This window comes from Monodelphis domestica, chromosome 2 (genome assembly GCF_027887165.1).
Source record: "Monodelphis domestica isolate mMonDom1 chromosome 2, mMonDom1.pri, whole genome shotgun sequence".
Lineage (NCBI taxonomy): Eukaryota > Metazoa > Chordata > Mammalia > Didelphimorphia > Didelphidae > Monodelphis > Monodelphis domestica.
The window spans coordinates 534,342,451-534,359,111 of NC_077228.1; the positions used below are offsets into that span (position 1 = coordinate 534,342,451).

General features: G+C 44.6%; 2 protein-coding genes across 3 annotated transcripts in view; both read left to right on the forward strand.

Moving 5' to 3' along the window:
* The window catches only part of LOC130453528 (zinc finger protein 260-like), a 498,148-nt gene that overhangs the window by 361,911 nt on the left and 119,576 nt on the right, over positions 1-16,661 (forward strand). The window lies entirely within an intron of this gene.
* The window catches only part of LOC130456861 (zinc finger protein OZF-like), a 34,327-nt gene continuing 20,205 nt past the window's right edge, over positions 2,540-16,661 (forward strand). The window contains exons 1-5 of one of the 2 annotated variants that reach the window (XM_056814461.1): positions 2,540-2,752; positions 7,579-7,807; positions 8,537-8,613; positions 11,746-11,872; positions 14,918-15,010. In XM_056814461.1, the coding sequence (XP_056670439.1) occupies positions 7,747-7,807; positions 8,537-8,613; positions 11,746-11,872; positions 14,918-15,010 (358 nt within the window). In that variant the 5' untranslated portion in view covers positions 2,540-2,752; positions 7,579-7,746. The remainder of the gene's footprint in view (positions 2,753-7,578; positions 7,808-8,536; positions 8,614-11,745; positions 11,873-14,917; positions 15,011-16,661) is intronic. The other variant, XM_056814462.1, reaches the window with a different exon arrangement.

The window sequence follows — 16,661 nt, forward strand, 5'->3', positions numbered from 1 at the left end:
CATGAAGGATTCCTTTCTGTATGAATAGATGGCTTTTGGTTCCTTCATTCTTACTGATGACTTCCTCAAATTCCTTAAATTCAACTAGTTTCTAAGCATGAGTTCACTGATGAGAGTCAGACAAAAACAAATCCAAACCCCAAAAAATTTTACAAGTTTTCCTAAGTCATTTAGCAGAGGAGAGAGTCAAAGAAGTGCAGACCCATCCTCACCGCCAGGCTTTTGTAAGTTTTACATTATCTAGAGTTCAAAGGATGGAGGATAAAACATCTGATTGGCCAGCAGGTAGGCAGTTCCCCAAATTAGGCACATAAATGACCTAAAATGTACTACTAAGAAAAATCCTTGCAGGAACCTCCAGATCCCCTGTAATATTATTAGGGATCAACTTGGCCTGCATATCCAGAATTACATAATTCTTGTCTCTAAGTGACAAACAACTCTGGTTTCTCACTGTGCAGGACTGGACCGAAATACTGCAATTAAGTTTTCCCACATTGGTAATGAAACTATAACTAAAGGTTTTCCTCTAGTCATTCCAGTAAAGTGGCTTCTCTCCAGTGCAAGTTCTCTTTTGAACAATAAGGTAAGGCATTAAAATGAAAACTTTCTCACATTAAATCAATTCAAAGGACTTTTCTACCCAGTATAGATTCTCTGATATGTAGTGCTATTTGGTGATGGAAGCTTGCCCCACATTCATTACATTGAAATGGTTTCTCTCCAGTTCCTACTGACATTCTCTGATGTTTTATAAGGCTTTACCTTACCCTGAAAGTTTCCCCATATTCATCATATTCAATTTTTTTTCCTTTGATTTCTCTGATAAAAAATGATGTGTTCTTTTGGAAATAAAGCTTTCCTGTAATGAATGTGTAGGGAGCCAGCCAGCAGCCCCTGCATATAAGGGAATATCTACCAGATTATGATTTTGAGAAGGAGAAAGAAGCCGGAGAGAGGTTTTTAGATCAAAGACATTATCAGTAAACTGAGGCAGACACATACAGATCAGATTGCAGGGAGGAATGGGCTCACACTCCTGTTATCTTTCTTTGTAGGGTATTCAGGGAAGAAAGATAAAAATTAGCCAAGAATGAGTGGATAGTGGAATACTTAGATAGGATCAGGAATCAGGTGAGAGGATAGAATCAGATGAAGAAGTACCACTGGCAGAATTGGGAGCCAAGTGCAGATTGCACTGGCTGGTGATCAGGTGAGAAGGGAAGAAAAGAATAAAGAAAGAAGACAATGGGGCTCCATAGCAGGAGCATTCCATGTGGCCAGCAGGCAGGTAAGAGAGAGAGAAAAGAAGAAAGAAAAAGAGAGGAGGAGGATCACTGCAGGTCCTATCTTTATTGAGGTAATGAGGTAAGAGAAACATAATGCATATGCAACAGCACATAGTGGATTTCCATTGGTTCAAATGTAAATTACAACAAGTTCCAGGTGTGGATTACTCTAACCAGGTGAAGACAAAAAAGCCTGGATTCACGCCAAAATGTTAGGAATGATGAGATCAAAGGTCTAGACCTTTACTGCCATGTTCAGGTCTGACCATGCATTTCTTAATGCAATTCCATAGACCAAATATCTACCTTATACATACGCATGTGTGTACACACACATGCGTATGTATAAGGTAGATATTGCATCCCTTCCTTTTTGGAAGGGCCATTTCTTATTTCTTTTTTTAACATTTATTTTCCGGGGGCGGCTGGGTGCCTCATTGGGGAGTGCTAGGCCTGGAGCGGGGGAGGGGAGGTCCTGGCCTCGAATCTGGACTCGGACCCTTCCTCTGTCATAGGACAGTAGGTCCCCGGGGCTTCAGGACCAGAGTCCGCGGTGTCCTTCTTTAGTGAAAGCAGAGAACAGGCCTGAGGACACATGCCTGGGCCCAAGGGAGCCTGCGGCGAAGGGTCGTTCTCCGTGGGAGTGTGTGGGAGCCCTCGTGCTCGTGATGTTGGGGGCCTCTGCCGCTCTGCCAGAGAGACCGGGCAGGAGCCGGGTCTACAGGGGTTAGAGAGGGTGAGGACCCGCAGGGCTGAAGAGGGGCCGGGACATGGGTCCGGTGCAACAATCCAAGGGTCTCGGGGGCTGTAACTCCATCCTTCCTGTTCAGACTCTCAGGTCAGAACATGGGGCGACAGCCTGAAGGCTCAGGGATGCTTGTGGTCAAGAAGCCGAACCTGCCCTTTTTACAGAGGAGGAAACTGAGGCCTAAGGCCGGACAGGACCTTGATTTGTCCAGTCAGAGTTACATCCCTCCTTAACCTTCTTAATCAAAGCCAGAGAATCTAAGCTAGAGATAACTGGGACAGGACAAAGCCTTCGTTCCCCTGCCAAGAAGGAAGGGGAGGAGTGGAGGGGAAAGGCACCGCGGTGCCTGAAGGGGGCTGAGGGTGGGCGGAGAAATGGAGGAGGGACTCAGACTATGTATCCCAGAATGCGTGCTGAAGTCTGGTCACAAAGGCGGTGCATTATGGGAGTGCTTCATCTGGCTGTCCTTCTAGCCTGCTGTGGCCCTGCCCTAAAAGGAAGCTGGCAGAGTCACGTGAGCGAGATTCCGGGAGGAGTGCACATGCGTATTCCAGCTCTGGGCTGTGACTCCTCCATGCTAGGGAAGCTTGCATAGTCCGTGGAAGAAGGAGGGCAGAAATGCCCACCGGCCTGTCATTCGTGGGGTGAGAATCGCAGTGCGCACGCGCAACCCAGTTGGCTTTTCCCCCTCCCCCTCTTCACTATAAATTCCGGGGTGAGTCTGGGAAGGTGGTTTGGGGGGGGGGGGGAGAGCGAAGAGAACTTGTCGGTTGGTGTCTGCTGGGTTCTGTGAGCTTGGGGGGGGCCCTCCAGGGGTGCAGACGCGTGCGAAGGGTGTTGTGTCCGCCCTTCCACGAGGTGACCTCCCCTCTCCTTCCCAGGAAGGACTGTTTCCTCCCGCCCCTCCCCCATCCTCATCTTTGCTCCCTGAGCCTTTGTCTGTCCTTGCTCTACGGAACCCCCTCCAGGCTCCCTTGAAGCCCCGATGTAGGACCAGGCTGTCCCGTGACCTCTCCCACCCAAGTCCCTCTTACTTCTTTACAGCCGCCTCTTTCCCTTCTGTGTGCCAGGCACTGTACTAAGTGATTCCTCCATAGCCCTGGGAAGTCAAGCTTTCTCTTGTTCAGTGGTTTTTCTGTCTCTTCTCACTCTTCATGACCCGGTTTAGGGTTTTCTTGCAAACATAATGAAGCATCCGGCCATTTCTTTCTCCAGCTAAAGTGGAAACTGAAGCAAATAAGAGTTAAGTAATTTGCCCAGGGTCACAGAAGCCAGTAACTATATGAGGCTGCATTTGAACTCGGATCTCCCTAACTCCTGACCCTGCACTCAGTACCCTGTGCAGAAGGAATGTGTGTTCTCCTTCCCTCTGTCTCCCCTGCCACTCTGCCCACACTTGTGCCCCATCTCAGAGCTTCCACCTTCCCCAACTCCTGGTGCCCTCACACATCTGTCTGGTCAGTCCAAGCCTCCACCTAGGCCTTTTGGCCTCCATCTGTCCACTGATGGTCACAGTGACTGGACACATGCCCTTCCTTCCTGTCCCTTCCTTCCTCTCCCTTCCTTCCTCTCTCTCTCTCTCTCTCTCTCTCTGTCTGTCACTCTTTGTTTCTGTTTCTCTCTCCCCCTCCCTCCCTCCCTCTCTCTCCCTTCCTCTCTCCCTCTCTCCCTCTATTTCCTCTCTCTCCTTACCACCTGTTGTGGCACTTTTCCCAGCCCTTCCCAATGACTGGTCTGCCATATTGGTACTGTCGCCCACATGGGCATCCTTGACCACTGTCTCTCCTTGGGTAGCTTTGTGTCCATTTGCTCCTGCTCAGCCTCCTCTGCTGGACCATCATCCCCTCCTGCCCCCTCAGTGGCTGGACCTGGCATCTCCTTCCTCCATCTTTTCAGTCCCTAGGGGTAAATCTCAGACTGTCTTCAGGCCCTCCAGGATGAAGGTCCCTCCCTTTGCTCTGCTCATCTCCATCCTGTGCCACTCCATGGAACCCTGACTCTGGAGGTGGAGGTTGTGGGTTCACATCCTGGGACTCAGTTTCCTCATGTGTAAAATCAGGGTCTGCCACTAGACACCTCAGAGGACCCCTTTCCCTCTCAGTCTCAGAACCTCTTTATAAATTCCCCTTCTGAACCTCAGACAGCCAGGTGGGCAGCTTTGGAATGCTAGGTGGTGCCTCCATCTCTTTCCCCTTCACCTCCATGCACTGGGCAGGTCTTGCCTTCTATGTCCACCATCGGTCTCCTTTCTGTCCCCTCCTTTCCCCACACACCCGACCCCTCACTCCTGGGCTTCAGGACCCTGATGGGCCTCCTTGTCCCAAGACTTTACCACCTCTGAGGCACACAACCAGCCAAGGGCTTTGTGGCACTCTCCCACTCCAGAATGTCCACTGGTTCCCTGCTCCCTCCAGGATGCAAATATGAGCTCAAGTATTAGCAGTGAAAGCCCTTCCCAGGTGGGCTCAAACCTCCCTTCCTCCACCTTCTCCCTCTCCATATACAGAATGACTAGCCTTTGCCCTTCAGCTCCTGCAGTCTCTGTGCATTTGTCCTGGCTGTGCCCTGTGCCTGGCATGCCCCCTTTTTGTCCGCCTGCCTCCAGGATCCTTAGAGTCTTTCAACACCAAGCAGAAGTGTTCCCTCCCTACTGTTGCCTTAAATCTGTTTGGCACAGACCTGTGGCACATCTTGTCTCCCTCCTGGCCCCTGAGCTCCTTCCTTGTCTTTTGTCTTTGCTCTCCCTGTGCCCAGCATGGTGTCCGGCGTGGAGTAGGTGACCAAGAAATGCTTTTTGGTTCATGGATTAATTGTTGGTGGGTTTCATATGAGTTAGTCCATATTGCATGCTGTAGGGTACCTTGGGGTGCCATTTGTGCACACGTGTGTAAGGGTGAAGTCTCAGGTATGTGACAGGATGATCTAGAAGGCCTCTTGGGTAGAAGGTGTTTTCTTGGCCTCTGCTGCTCACCTATTTTCCCACCCCCTCTCCTGGGAGGCCCTCATGCCCCAAGGAGAATGTGGGCACCCCCTGACTTGACATACCCTGCTTCCCCATCTGCCCATGCGTAATATTTTATCTGTTCTGAAGATGTTTCTGCTTGGTGTGCCCAGACCCTGTTGGGGTCAGATGAGAGCTGCCCCTGCCTCTCCTGTTGGGCTACTGTTGTAAGGAAACTTCAGATACACTGGTCTCTTCTTTGTTCCTTCTACTTTGTGTGCCAAGGCAGGTGCCATTAAAAAGAACCCCCATATGCCCCACCTTCTGGGAATTGCTTTTGCTCCTAAAATATCCTATCTGTTACAAAAGTCATCATGTCAGAGCCCCAGCCATAATCAGTCAATTCATTAGGGAATCTGGTGTTCACTAATCAACTGGGTCCAAGACCTGGCTCACAGTCCAGGACCCTCTGCTCAGGCTCTCAGAGGGTTTGTAGCACTTGGAAGGCTACCAAAAATAGAATGGGGTACTATAGTTCCTTGACTGGTCTCTGCAGAATTGGGGGAGCTCCTCTGATTGACTAACGGACCCGGACATCATCCAGAGCCATTTTGTCCACTGGTCTATTCACAGGTCATCAATCATATCCTGTCCTGAGACCTTCCCCTGGTCAGGAGACCCTGTCAGCAAGGTCTTAAGTTGTCGGCCATCCATCTGGCCACCTTAGCATGGCTTTGGTCAACAATATGTTAGGATCCAAGAACTCAGTGATGGCGGCCCTTAGGATGGTGTAGTTTTGAATTCAATGGTCACTTGGGAATGGAGCTAAATTTATGGGTGTGAGGACTGTTGCTAAGGCACAGGAAGTCATTTCTTTTTTTTTATTTACAATTTTTTTTATGTTTATATGAATGATCATCTCCATGTCCCTTCTTCCCTCCCTCCTCCCAGAGCCAACAAGCAAACTGGATTGTACAAATGTTGTCACTTGATACCCATTTCTGTATTATTCATTTTTGCTATAGAGTGATTTTTTAAAGCTGAAACCCCAAACCATGCATCCATATATCCATGTGATAAGTGATGTTATCCGTTTTTCTTTTGCATTTCTACTCCCACAGTTCTTTCTGACAATGTGGATAGCATTCTTTCCCAGAAGTCCTTCCCAGAAGTGGCCTGGCTTGTTGTACTGCTACTAGTAGCAAAGTCCATTATATTGGATAGTTCCAGGATGTTTTAGTTTCTGTGCACAATGTTCTCACAAGAGCTAATTTTGAACATCACAGACTTGTGTGAACTTGAGATTACTCCACCCTACTTAGTCTCACAAAAGGAGGAATGTTACACCCATTCTTAAGGATTAAGTATTTAGGAGGATGGTCTCTGATTAGACATGTACTAGCAAATGACAATTTAGAAACAGCTGACAGACCCCTGGCCTGTCCTAAGTCAAAGTTAAGCTACCATTGGTACAGGTGAGATGAAGGAAAGTGATGTAAAACTGTCTGTATATTTGGCATCACTTCCTCTCTCCAGACTCTTTTGCAACAGAGAGGTGGCTGGTGGCAGCTTGCTGAGTGGCTTAGCATCTTGGAGTGGTGGCAGCTATTGTCCGGTTTAGTGGTGAGTTTCCCTTGATACCATACTGGAGGAAACCTAGTAATCTAGTTCAGGCGAGGCTCTTCTGTGAGCTCTCTTGGAGTTTAGGCTGATTGCTTTCTCCTTTACCTTACAAACACTATCCTCTTAGAGAAAGGCTTTAATCTTCAAAGTCCTTGTGGTGGAGGAATATTGAACTCCCCCTGGCACAGGCCAGGCGGGAGAAATCCTATACCTTTCCCTCTCTCTTCTGCTTAATTTCTACCCTCTATATTGATTAAATCACCATAAATTTCCAAACTGACTTGGGTATTTTATTTGGGATATTCCTTGGCGACCAAATTAATTTAGTTTAGGTCACAACCCTAAAATTATCCTTACACTTGGGAATTGGTTTTGTGTTAATAGAGCTTCACAAGCTGAGATAAATTTCAAATACAGAGCTAATTACTATAGCATGAATCTCTTAAATAGATCCAATACAATTAATAAAATCTTTTGATACCTGAAAAGTACCACCAAGTCCTTTGTGGGTTCCTTACTACTATCTTCCATAACTCTTATTCCTATAGTATTAACTAAGAAAATGACCTCAAATTTCCTACTATTCAGCTTAACTCACTAATTATAATCACTGATTCCCATTAAATTGCACTGAAATGAGTAATTACTGATTAAATTGAGTAGGGGTATCGAAATTGTGTTGACATTGCTAATTCTTGCCTTAAAGTCACAAATCATTGTTTCCTTCTCAATGTGAGATGTGAGTTTGTTTCTTAAATGAATGAAATTTCTGACCTGCCCAGTTGTATGTCCAGCTTCTGATTTATAATATTGTGATTGTGATTTCAGGGCCCTCCTGCTATCTCCATCCTTTCTGTGGTCTCAGTGGCTCCTAGCAGAGTCCTCAGGAGCCCAGAACTCAGAGAGAGGGTCAGTTCCCAGGTGGGATCAAGAATCTGGTCCCCAGAACCCAAAGTAACATGATTATCTCTTTACAGGCCTCAGCTTTACTGGAAGGAGAAGTTGGTGTAGGATCTCCCCCCAAGGAAGGGAATCCAACCCAGGAGATTATCCCTGCTCTGCAACCTTTCATCCAGCTCCAGGGCAGTAGTGAAGCCATTTCCTTCTCCCAGCTGGGCAGAAAGGACTTGAGTGAAGTCAGAGCAATGAGAAAACAAAAAGGATGGTCAAGCATGGGAGCCATGACCCTGACACGTCAGGAGAAGGGTGAGAATTCCAAGAGAATCAGTGGGGGAATGGAATCTTCCCAGTGTGAGAGAACTTTTATTCCTTCCCTCTGGGGAGTGTAATGGCCAGAATGTAAGGGCTAAAAATAAAAGGGTTAAAAATTTTAAAAATCAATTCACAATGAATTTTAGCAATTTATTCTTAAAATAGAGGGAAAGTGAAGGTAGAGAAATGAGAAAGAGGGTAGAGTAAGAAATTAAATTAATGAGCTTTACTATTGCTTAAGCCCTGGCTTTACTCTGGCAAGGCTCCAGAAGCCCCAGCTGGAGAGCCTGAGGGTCAATTAACAGAGGTTTTAGCTCAAAGGCCTCCTCCAGATGAGGGGCCCCTCCAGAGGCTAGTACCTCCCTTGAGGAAAGGCAGGGAATGGAGTCAGCCTTTTTCACTCACCCTCCTGTAGCCCTAATTGAAAATGGGGGCATTCCAAGGTTTTAGCTGGAGCAGGTGCCAGAAAAGGTGAAGGAAAGGGTTACTTGGGGCAGTGGTGAGGGCCATTGAACCCCAGACAAAACACATGGCCATGGCTTTCTCCAGCAGGAATTGTGAGATGAGCCAAAGTTAGAGAATTTGGTAGAGGAGTGATCTGTCCAGGAGCATTGACAATGCAGATGGGCTTGGGGCCTGAAGGTGCTAGTGAGGGCTTTGTCTAGGAGCTAGAAGGCAAGATTGGCCTAGCCAAGGATATCTTATCCAGCTCTGTTTCTCCAGATATAGCTCTTGCCCCAGTTAGCAACATAGAAGAGAAGGAAGGAGGGACTTCTGGAGTCCTAACTGCCAGGTTTCAGGTAAGTTCCAGTTACTCTCTTTCTGCCTTGACCTGTCTCCTCCCTTAGCCTCTCTTTTCTAATATTTCTTTCCTGTTTTCACTCAAATTGTGCTCACTCAAATTCATGTTGGGACCCAAGTCTCAGTAGATTGAATTGCTCAGTGGATGGAGAGGCGGGCCTAGAGGTGGGAGGTCTTAGGTTCAAATGTCGCCTCAGACACTTCCCAGCCATGTGACCCTGGGAAAGTCACTTAAACCCCAATGCCTCACCCTTAACACTCTTCTGCCTTGGAACCAATACACAGTATTGATTCTAAGATGGAAGGTAAGGGTTTAAATAAAAAAAAACAAGAGTGGAATTGTGGGAAATTTTTTAAAATTCACAGAAAAAAGTGAAGAAGTATCAATAGCAGGATATGTCAGATGGCTGTGAAAGTGGCATGTTGAACTTATATAGTTTTTTAAAAGGCAACATACTAGAAATTGGCCTTTTCATATAGAGAGAAGTCATCATTCCATTTGATGAATGTTAAATGAAGAATTTTTAAACAATCTTTTAAAATGAAATGGAGATGAGGGTGCAGCTAGGTGGCTCAGTGGATGGAGAGACAGGCCTAGAGATGGGAGGTCCTAGGTTGAAATCTGGCCTTAGACACTTCCCAGCTGTGTGATCCTGGGTAAGTCACTTGACAAAGTATTGACTCCAAGATGGAAGGTAAGGGTTTAAAAAAAAATGAAATGGAGATGATTAGGAAGAAGAAAGAAAATGCTGGAGAAACAGAAATTATCCCTTGATGCTTTGTGGAGGTACCATGATGAAATTTCATGCTTTGTTCTCAGATTCCCATTTTGGGTGTAGGATCTGAGATAATCCCCCAGGAATGGAGAAACCGAGACAATGCAAGTAAGCAAAGCATCACCTATAATAAATCTAACAGGTTAGGGCTGCCCCAAAGAAGGAGCCGCACTGGCTTGGCTAGGGGAACACCTTTTATAGTATAGGGGGCTAACATGAAATGTTGAACAATAGGATGTCATGATTTGGCAGTTGCAGCTAGCTGAGGGGTTGACAATATAGGGAGTGTCTGTTTAGCTACTACAACGGTTATGCTGACTTGGGCAAGAGTTTACCCCTGGCCCCCAGAGGGAGGTTGTTCTGACCTCCTTCATTCCCCACTTCTACTGTACATGAGGAATCTTCTTCATGCAACTGTATCCTCATAAGGGGATTCAGTGGGAATCAGAGTTATATATTGCTGGTGAAGGATCATAGCTGGACAGTATTAATGTGATTCTTGACAAAGGCTACTAGGCGATTAAGAATGCATGAAACTAGTCCTAGATGATCAGCATAAATGCGAAGATTCCTTTGGCTAAGAGTCATGAAGATACAAGGGAGCAGAAGAATTTCCTGTCAATAGTCTACCTGAGTTTCTGGGGGTACAATGCCCATGTCATCTCCCCCCTCTCAAAGGGGGAGATGTAGCTTCTATAGAGGTGAGAATAGTTGCAGAGCTGTCCCTGCCTATTGTTAGGAAGAGGTCCTGACTGTAGGCAATGTCCAGGGCTTCAGATTAGAATAGTTGCCGAGGTTACAGTGGCATCTGTATGACTCCCATGAGTGCTTTTACCCTATAAGTAACTAGAGAAGTGACAAGGTTACAAATGTAATGTCCACATATTCCACAGGGGAGTAGCCAGAACTTGAACAGGGAGGGAAAGACTGTGGACACAGGGTCTTTAGGAGCCTGTTCTCTGTGAATGCCTGGGTCCTAGATAGGTGGGAACCTGCTTGGTGATCTGAAGGATGTCCAGCAACTGCTTCCCCCGATTGGCAGACAGGTCACAAGGGGAGAGTCACCCGTTAAGAAACAAGTGTAGAAACTAAGACTGGGGCAAAAACTAGAACACCAGATAGAAACAGAGAAGCCGATAGACTCTATCTTCAGAAATCATCTGACAGGAATAGATGCCTTTAGGAAATCGGATTCCTGAGTTGTTTGCAGAATTGGTATGTGATGTTTCTGTTAAAGAATATCCTTTTGCAAAGTTTACATTAGCTCTAAACACTTGAGTAACAATATTTTACACATGTATTTCTTTACCCCAAATTCTGAGGGAATTCTGAGAAAGCTTTGAGCTATATTTCCAAGCTCAAGATCCAAACTTCAACTGTGGTAAATTAAGGCTACAAATACAAGCCATTGATTAATAAATTTCACCTACTTTTCAAAGTATGTTCCCTAACAATTTAAGAATTTTCAATTATTAATGTTGCTTGAGGAAATGAAAACTGTAATTTTACAATTTGCATTATATGCTAATTATGGGAATTTGTCATAAAGAAAGGCTGACAGAGAAAATATTTCCTCATGCCCCAAGGGATACATAGTGAGGGCTTCACGTACAGGCCAAAGCTATCACTGGCTCATGTCATCATTGTATCACTCAAGACTAACAGCCTAGATGGTCAGAAAAGGTCCATTTCCAGGTGTGCCCAGAATAAGCCTCTGTAACCATCCCAGGATATTCTGTCATTTGTGTATTTTGTCACCATTAGATCCCAGAAGCCTTCTTTTTCCTTAAAAGACAAGTCTCACCCATTTCAGCTCAGAGAAATTCTGCTTACCAGCAGTCCAGAAACAAATTTCCATACCCTCAAACAATCTTTTCTGATCATTTGCCCTCTCTAAGGATTCCTTAAAATCTATGAGTCTGCATCATAGCAGTTATTCTTACATATTTTGGCAATAATTAATTTATCACACTTTAGTCACAAAACCTGAACAGGAATATCAAATTCATTAGCTCTATAATAAATACAAAACAGGGCTAGGTCATACCTTGGCCTTAGGTTTAAACACTTAAACCCACTTTTCCTTTAAACCTCTTATGATGAAAGAATAGATAAGGATGGAATGCAGTCTTCTTGAGGCTATATTGCTAAAAAACCTGTCTTACAAACTGATCTTTGGCTTTTCTATACAGACTGAAATGACATGATATTTTTGGGGTTCATTGTTGGGAAAAACTCAGGAAGCTTATACACTGGCTCCTGAGTTCAGTATCAAGTGAGGCAGAGACCACGTAGATAATACAGGAATATTTTTAGAGGAGTTGTCCTGATTAAGCAGGAATGTGTTCCATTCAGGAATCTTTGACATTCAAGGATGTGGCTGTGGAGTTCACCTGGGAAGAGTGGAGACACCTGGATCCTGCCCAGAGGGCCCTGCACAGGAATGTGATGTTGGAGAACTATGAGAACCTGGTCTCCATAGGTAAGCAGAACAATGCCCCTGTGAATCAGTGTCAGTATGTTGGAATTTTTGCAAGCTCATTTGCTGTAGGCTAAGAAAGGTATACATAAATGTTGTCTTATTAGACAAGAACACTTAAGGCCCCACGGGAGAATCCTGTAATAATTAAAATTAAGTTATGAGACTGCTAGTAGCTTTATAATTTCATTAAATCATAGTACTAGGAGTAGTATTAAAGAGAGGAAAAGGTAGGAAAGAGGTAGAAAGTTGCTTAGCTTTCTACTCTATTGGTGGCCGTGATGTATTGAAGCTGAGGAAAGACAAGAGTACCTCCAGCTTCCATGCTCCAGCCAGAAGACTCCAAAGACCTCTTGGTCTTCCATTTGTGAGCTGTTTTCTCCACCCACTAGCTCTCACATATCACATTTCCAGAACCAACCATAATTTCTTAATTTTTCTGAGCCACCCAAGGGGGCCAATGTCCATGCAATAATTTCCTTTCCTGTTGGTTCCTTAACTTCCTTTCTCTGAGGTCTTGTCTATACCTGAATTACTCAGTGTTGATCAACCTCCATATCACTTAGTTATGCCATTTAAATAAAAGACAATATATTGGAGAGAGAAATTCTTTTCCAACAATCCCAAATCTTTTGTGGCCAGTAGGCAAAATGATTCTGGGAAAGAGGTCTTTGCTTTGTATGAATTGAGCTCTTCTGGCTCCTTTCCTCTGATGGTGAGGCTGTGCCTTCTCTACTCTGGAACCTCTGGTTACTGAGGAGTCATCATCTTGGCAAGAGGAGAATCGGGATAGAGGAGTGTCACTGAGTAGAGCGGCACTTACAGAAGAGAAAGGGAAGGAAGAGAGGGTGATGCACAGTATCAAAGGCTGTGGAGGTCAAAGAAGAGGTTAGAAAAAGGCCATTGGAATTGGCCATTGAGACATCATCAGTGACTTTAGAGAGAGCACTTTCCATTGAATGATGAGTTTGGAATCCTGCCTGTAGAGGGCTAAGGAGAGAGTGAGAGGGAAGGAGTTGGAGGCATGTGTTCTGGGTCGGCTCCTCAGGGAGGTAAGTCACAGAAGAGGAGATGGAGGAGACAGCAGGCAGCAGAGACTGGTGGGTCTTCACAAATAGAGGAGTTGTGGCAATGTAGGTAGTGGAGAAGCAGAGAGGGAACGACTGAAGATAAGTGGACAGTCTGCAGCAGAACCGAGGATGTAATGAGATCACTTGTGCACATGGAGCAGTCAGCCTTGTTCAGGAGAACGGCCCCCTCATTATATGAGACAGAGGTGAAGGGAGAGATGTTGTTAGAAGGCATCTGAATGATGTGAGGGGAGAAGAGGGGGAGCTCTGGGGGACCAGCCTAGTTTGTTTAGTGATGTTCTGAGCTCAGGCAGAAAAGAATTTGTATAATTTCCTGTGCTGAGTGGGATAGTGACTCATTGAGGTGGGTATTAGAGGCTTGGGTGGTGGTGTGGGGGTAGCTGGGTGGCTTAATGGATTGAGAGCCAGGATTTAGAGACAGGAGGTCTTAGGTTCAAATCTGGCTTTAGATACTTCCTGACTAGGTGACCCTATACAAGTCACTTAACCCTCATTACCTAGCCCTTATGGTTCTTTTGCCTTGAAACCAATACATAGTATTGAATCTAAGACAAGGTAAGGCTTTAAAAATAAAAGAGGTTTGCCTGAGTATATCCAGGGCCCAGTGAAGAGGATGTAATGTCAATTTGTGGTAGATCCAGTCAGCACAGTCTCATGATTTTTCTTCAGCTTCGTTCAGCTGCAGGGTAGTAGGAGTGAGGGCACTGGAGGGGAGAGTAACCGAGGCTGAGGCTTGGCAGCATGAGGTCAGCTCCAGCATAAGGAGCCAACGGGCTTGAGAGAAGAGGATGATGGAAAGTCAGACTGTTCCCTGGGATCAACATGGGTGAGGGTAGAGAGTGAGTTAGTGCAGGGAGGATGGCCCGGGAGGGACTGAGGGACAGGGGGGAATGGAGGTCATGGCAAGGACTGATGGAGATCCCAGAGGGAAAAGGGGATGTCAGGGTTCCCTAGCAGGGAAGTGGTGCATTTGTGGATGACAGCAAGGTCAAGGCTCTGACCTTGTTTGTGTGTTCTTGGGTGGACAGTAGAGAAAGACTGAGCCAGGCAGGCACTGAACTCATTGAGGGAGGAGGGGAGGGACCCAGAGGTCAATAGAGAAAGAGCTGCCAAACCTTAGTCTGTATGGTAGTTTGTATTGAATGAACTTCAGAGGAGGAGAGATTAGCAAGCGATGGTGGCAGAGGGAGAGCTTTGAGTGGCACTTGGAAATGGGGAGGAATCTACCTCCTCCACCTTGACCAATCAGGGTCTGAGTGAAAGTGCAACCCAGGCTTGACTGGGCACATTTGGGATGATGGGTTTTCCCTCTCATTTTGGTTGAAGCAGGAGGACTGCGTGTGGAGCCTGTGGCTCGGAGTGCTAAGGAGAAAGTAAATGGAAAGAAAGAAAAGATCTTTTTAAACCGGCTTTTGAAATGCACAGAAATCCAGAACCAGAAGGCATTGCTGACCAACAGGATAGCCTTTAATGCTACATGTGGATTTATTGTTTTAGTTTGTATTTATTTTCTTTGGAATTTTTTAATTGTCCGGAAATGTGTATTGTCCAGATTATGACAGACCTTTAGATGGCTAGCCTTTATGCATGTGGAATTTTGACCCATCCTGCCTTGGATTACAACATAGAGTCCCTCTTTGTTTCCTTACCTGCCTGATTTTCCATTTCTTCTTGATTGATTATTTGTAGCCTGCAGACTGAGAGTTCTGGAACTTTGCATATGATGCCAGATTTTTTGACATACTGATTGATTTTACCAAATGTTTTTATCTTCCTCTTTTTCATTAAAAGTTCTTTTTTGTGATAAGAAATTATTCTGATAGGGAGAAAGGGTTGGAATATTATGAGAAACTGAGGTGTTCTGAGAACAGCAGAAATGCATAAAAATTTTATTTTGAAACTTTTGAATTCTCAGACAGCTCTTTCAACTCAGCTCTTCATTCTCTCTGTGTTGCAGGGATTCCCGTTTCCAAACTAGATTTGCTCTTCCTGTTTAAGAGAGGAGATGTACAGAATGAAGAGGGAGAAGCTGGGACAGGCGCTTGTATAGGTCAGTTGTTGAAAAGCAGTTGCTCAAAGGTTACTGATACAGGTTGTAACCTTTTTGATGGAGTCCATCCATCATCATCTATGTAACAGTTAACAAAGCAAAAAGGAGCAAAAGGCTATTTAAGTAATATGTGACCTTCCAATGGTGCAAACTCTGGTCACATCTCATTTTTGTGGACTGTAATTGTTGCTCATGAGAAAACAGAGTTCTGATGGATCCAGTGGCAGACCCAGCATTCATAGGGAACAATAGCTTTGCCATGGAAAAGACTTTGTCCAACTTGTCTATGGACTTTTATAATGCCATTATCCCTAGTCCAATCATAGGAAGAGGATACAAATAAGGACAGTGTAAAAACACATAGCCATTAACCCAAACATATTAACTGAAGATAATATTAGATTAATATGTAAACTTAAAAGCAAAATTAAAACTAAAGAAAAAGCAGCAAATGCACTATATGTGACAGGATGTCACTAAGTGTCAGTAGAGAGTAGCCTTTTTACATGGAAGGAATGTATCCAAGAGTCCTTTTTTCTGATTTAGGTAGCTGTTGCAGTGGTTAACATAACTTTATTTACAACTTGTCTTCTGGGTGTAGATCTATATTTATGATTATGTTACACTGAACATGCTTAAAATTTACAACCAGACTCCTTGAGGTCCCTTCCCTTCCTGAGTATCATCATACATCTTGATTCCTTTGGCCATATCTGTGGCCATCACTTTGGTCATTCTGACCATTTCTCTGTGGTGCTCCACAATCATTACAGATTCCTTGAGGAGTATTATGAACTGAGTTATAATTTATCCCATTATAATCATTGAACCTATTGGAGGATCTATTATTATTGTTATTAGTATTATTATTACCATTTCTCCAGCTTCTGTTCCTCATTCTACAACTCATAGCTTCATGACCTTCTTTCCCACAAAAAGAGCATGGCATTGGTTGCTTTATGGATTCTTTTAAAGGAGCTGTGACCTCTGTCTGTCTTTCAGCTCTTTCTTTCATTTGTTTTTATAATTCATATTTTTCCTTCTTTAATTTTACCTCTTATTTAGTTTTTTCCTTTCATAATCTCTCCAGTCCCTTTTTTTCAGCTTTCTCTCTGTTTCATTTTTCACAGCCCTCAAAGACATGCTGCTGTCCTTTTTAGCTTTTCTATGTCCATGATGGGCCAGTCTGGGCAATTGTTCTTAAAATAGTCCTTAATATCTCAGGAATGATATTTTACAAAATGAATCCTTATGAGTCTGGCATCTATCCCCCTGGAGACATCCATGCCAAGATACCTAGATCCTAGTTCACCTGTCATAGAACTGTCATAAAACCCATATGGTCTCTTATTCTCTCCCTGGCTGAGGTCATCGAATTTACTCCAATTACTTGGCCTGTCAGAGGAAGCTTTTATTCCCTTTAATAATGCATTTCTAGTCTCACATAGATGGATGTAATCTTTGGTTGAATTAAAATTCCATTTCAGGTTTTCTAGGGGCCAACATACTGCATCATCACTTTGAGACCCATTCACAATGGAAAGGATCATGTTCCTTTCACCACCCATTAACCCATTAAAATAGATTGAAGTAATTTCATAACATCTGGCCCTTCATGTTTGCCAAAAATGTAATAATTAAAATTAGGAGA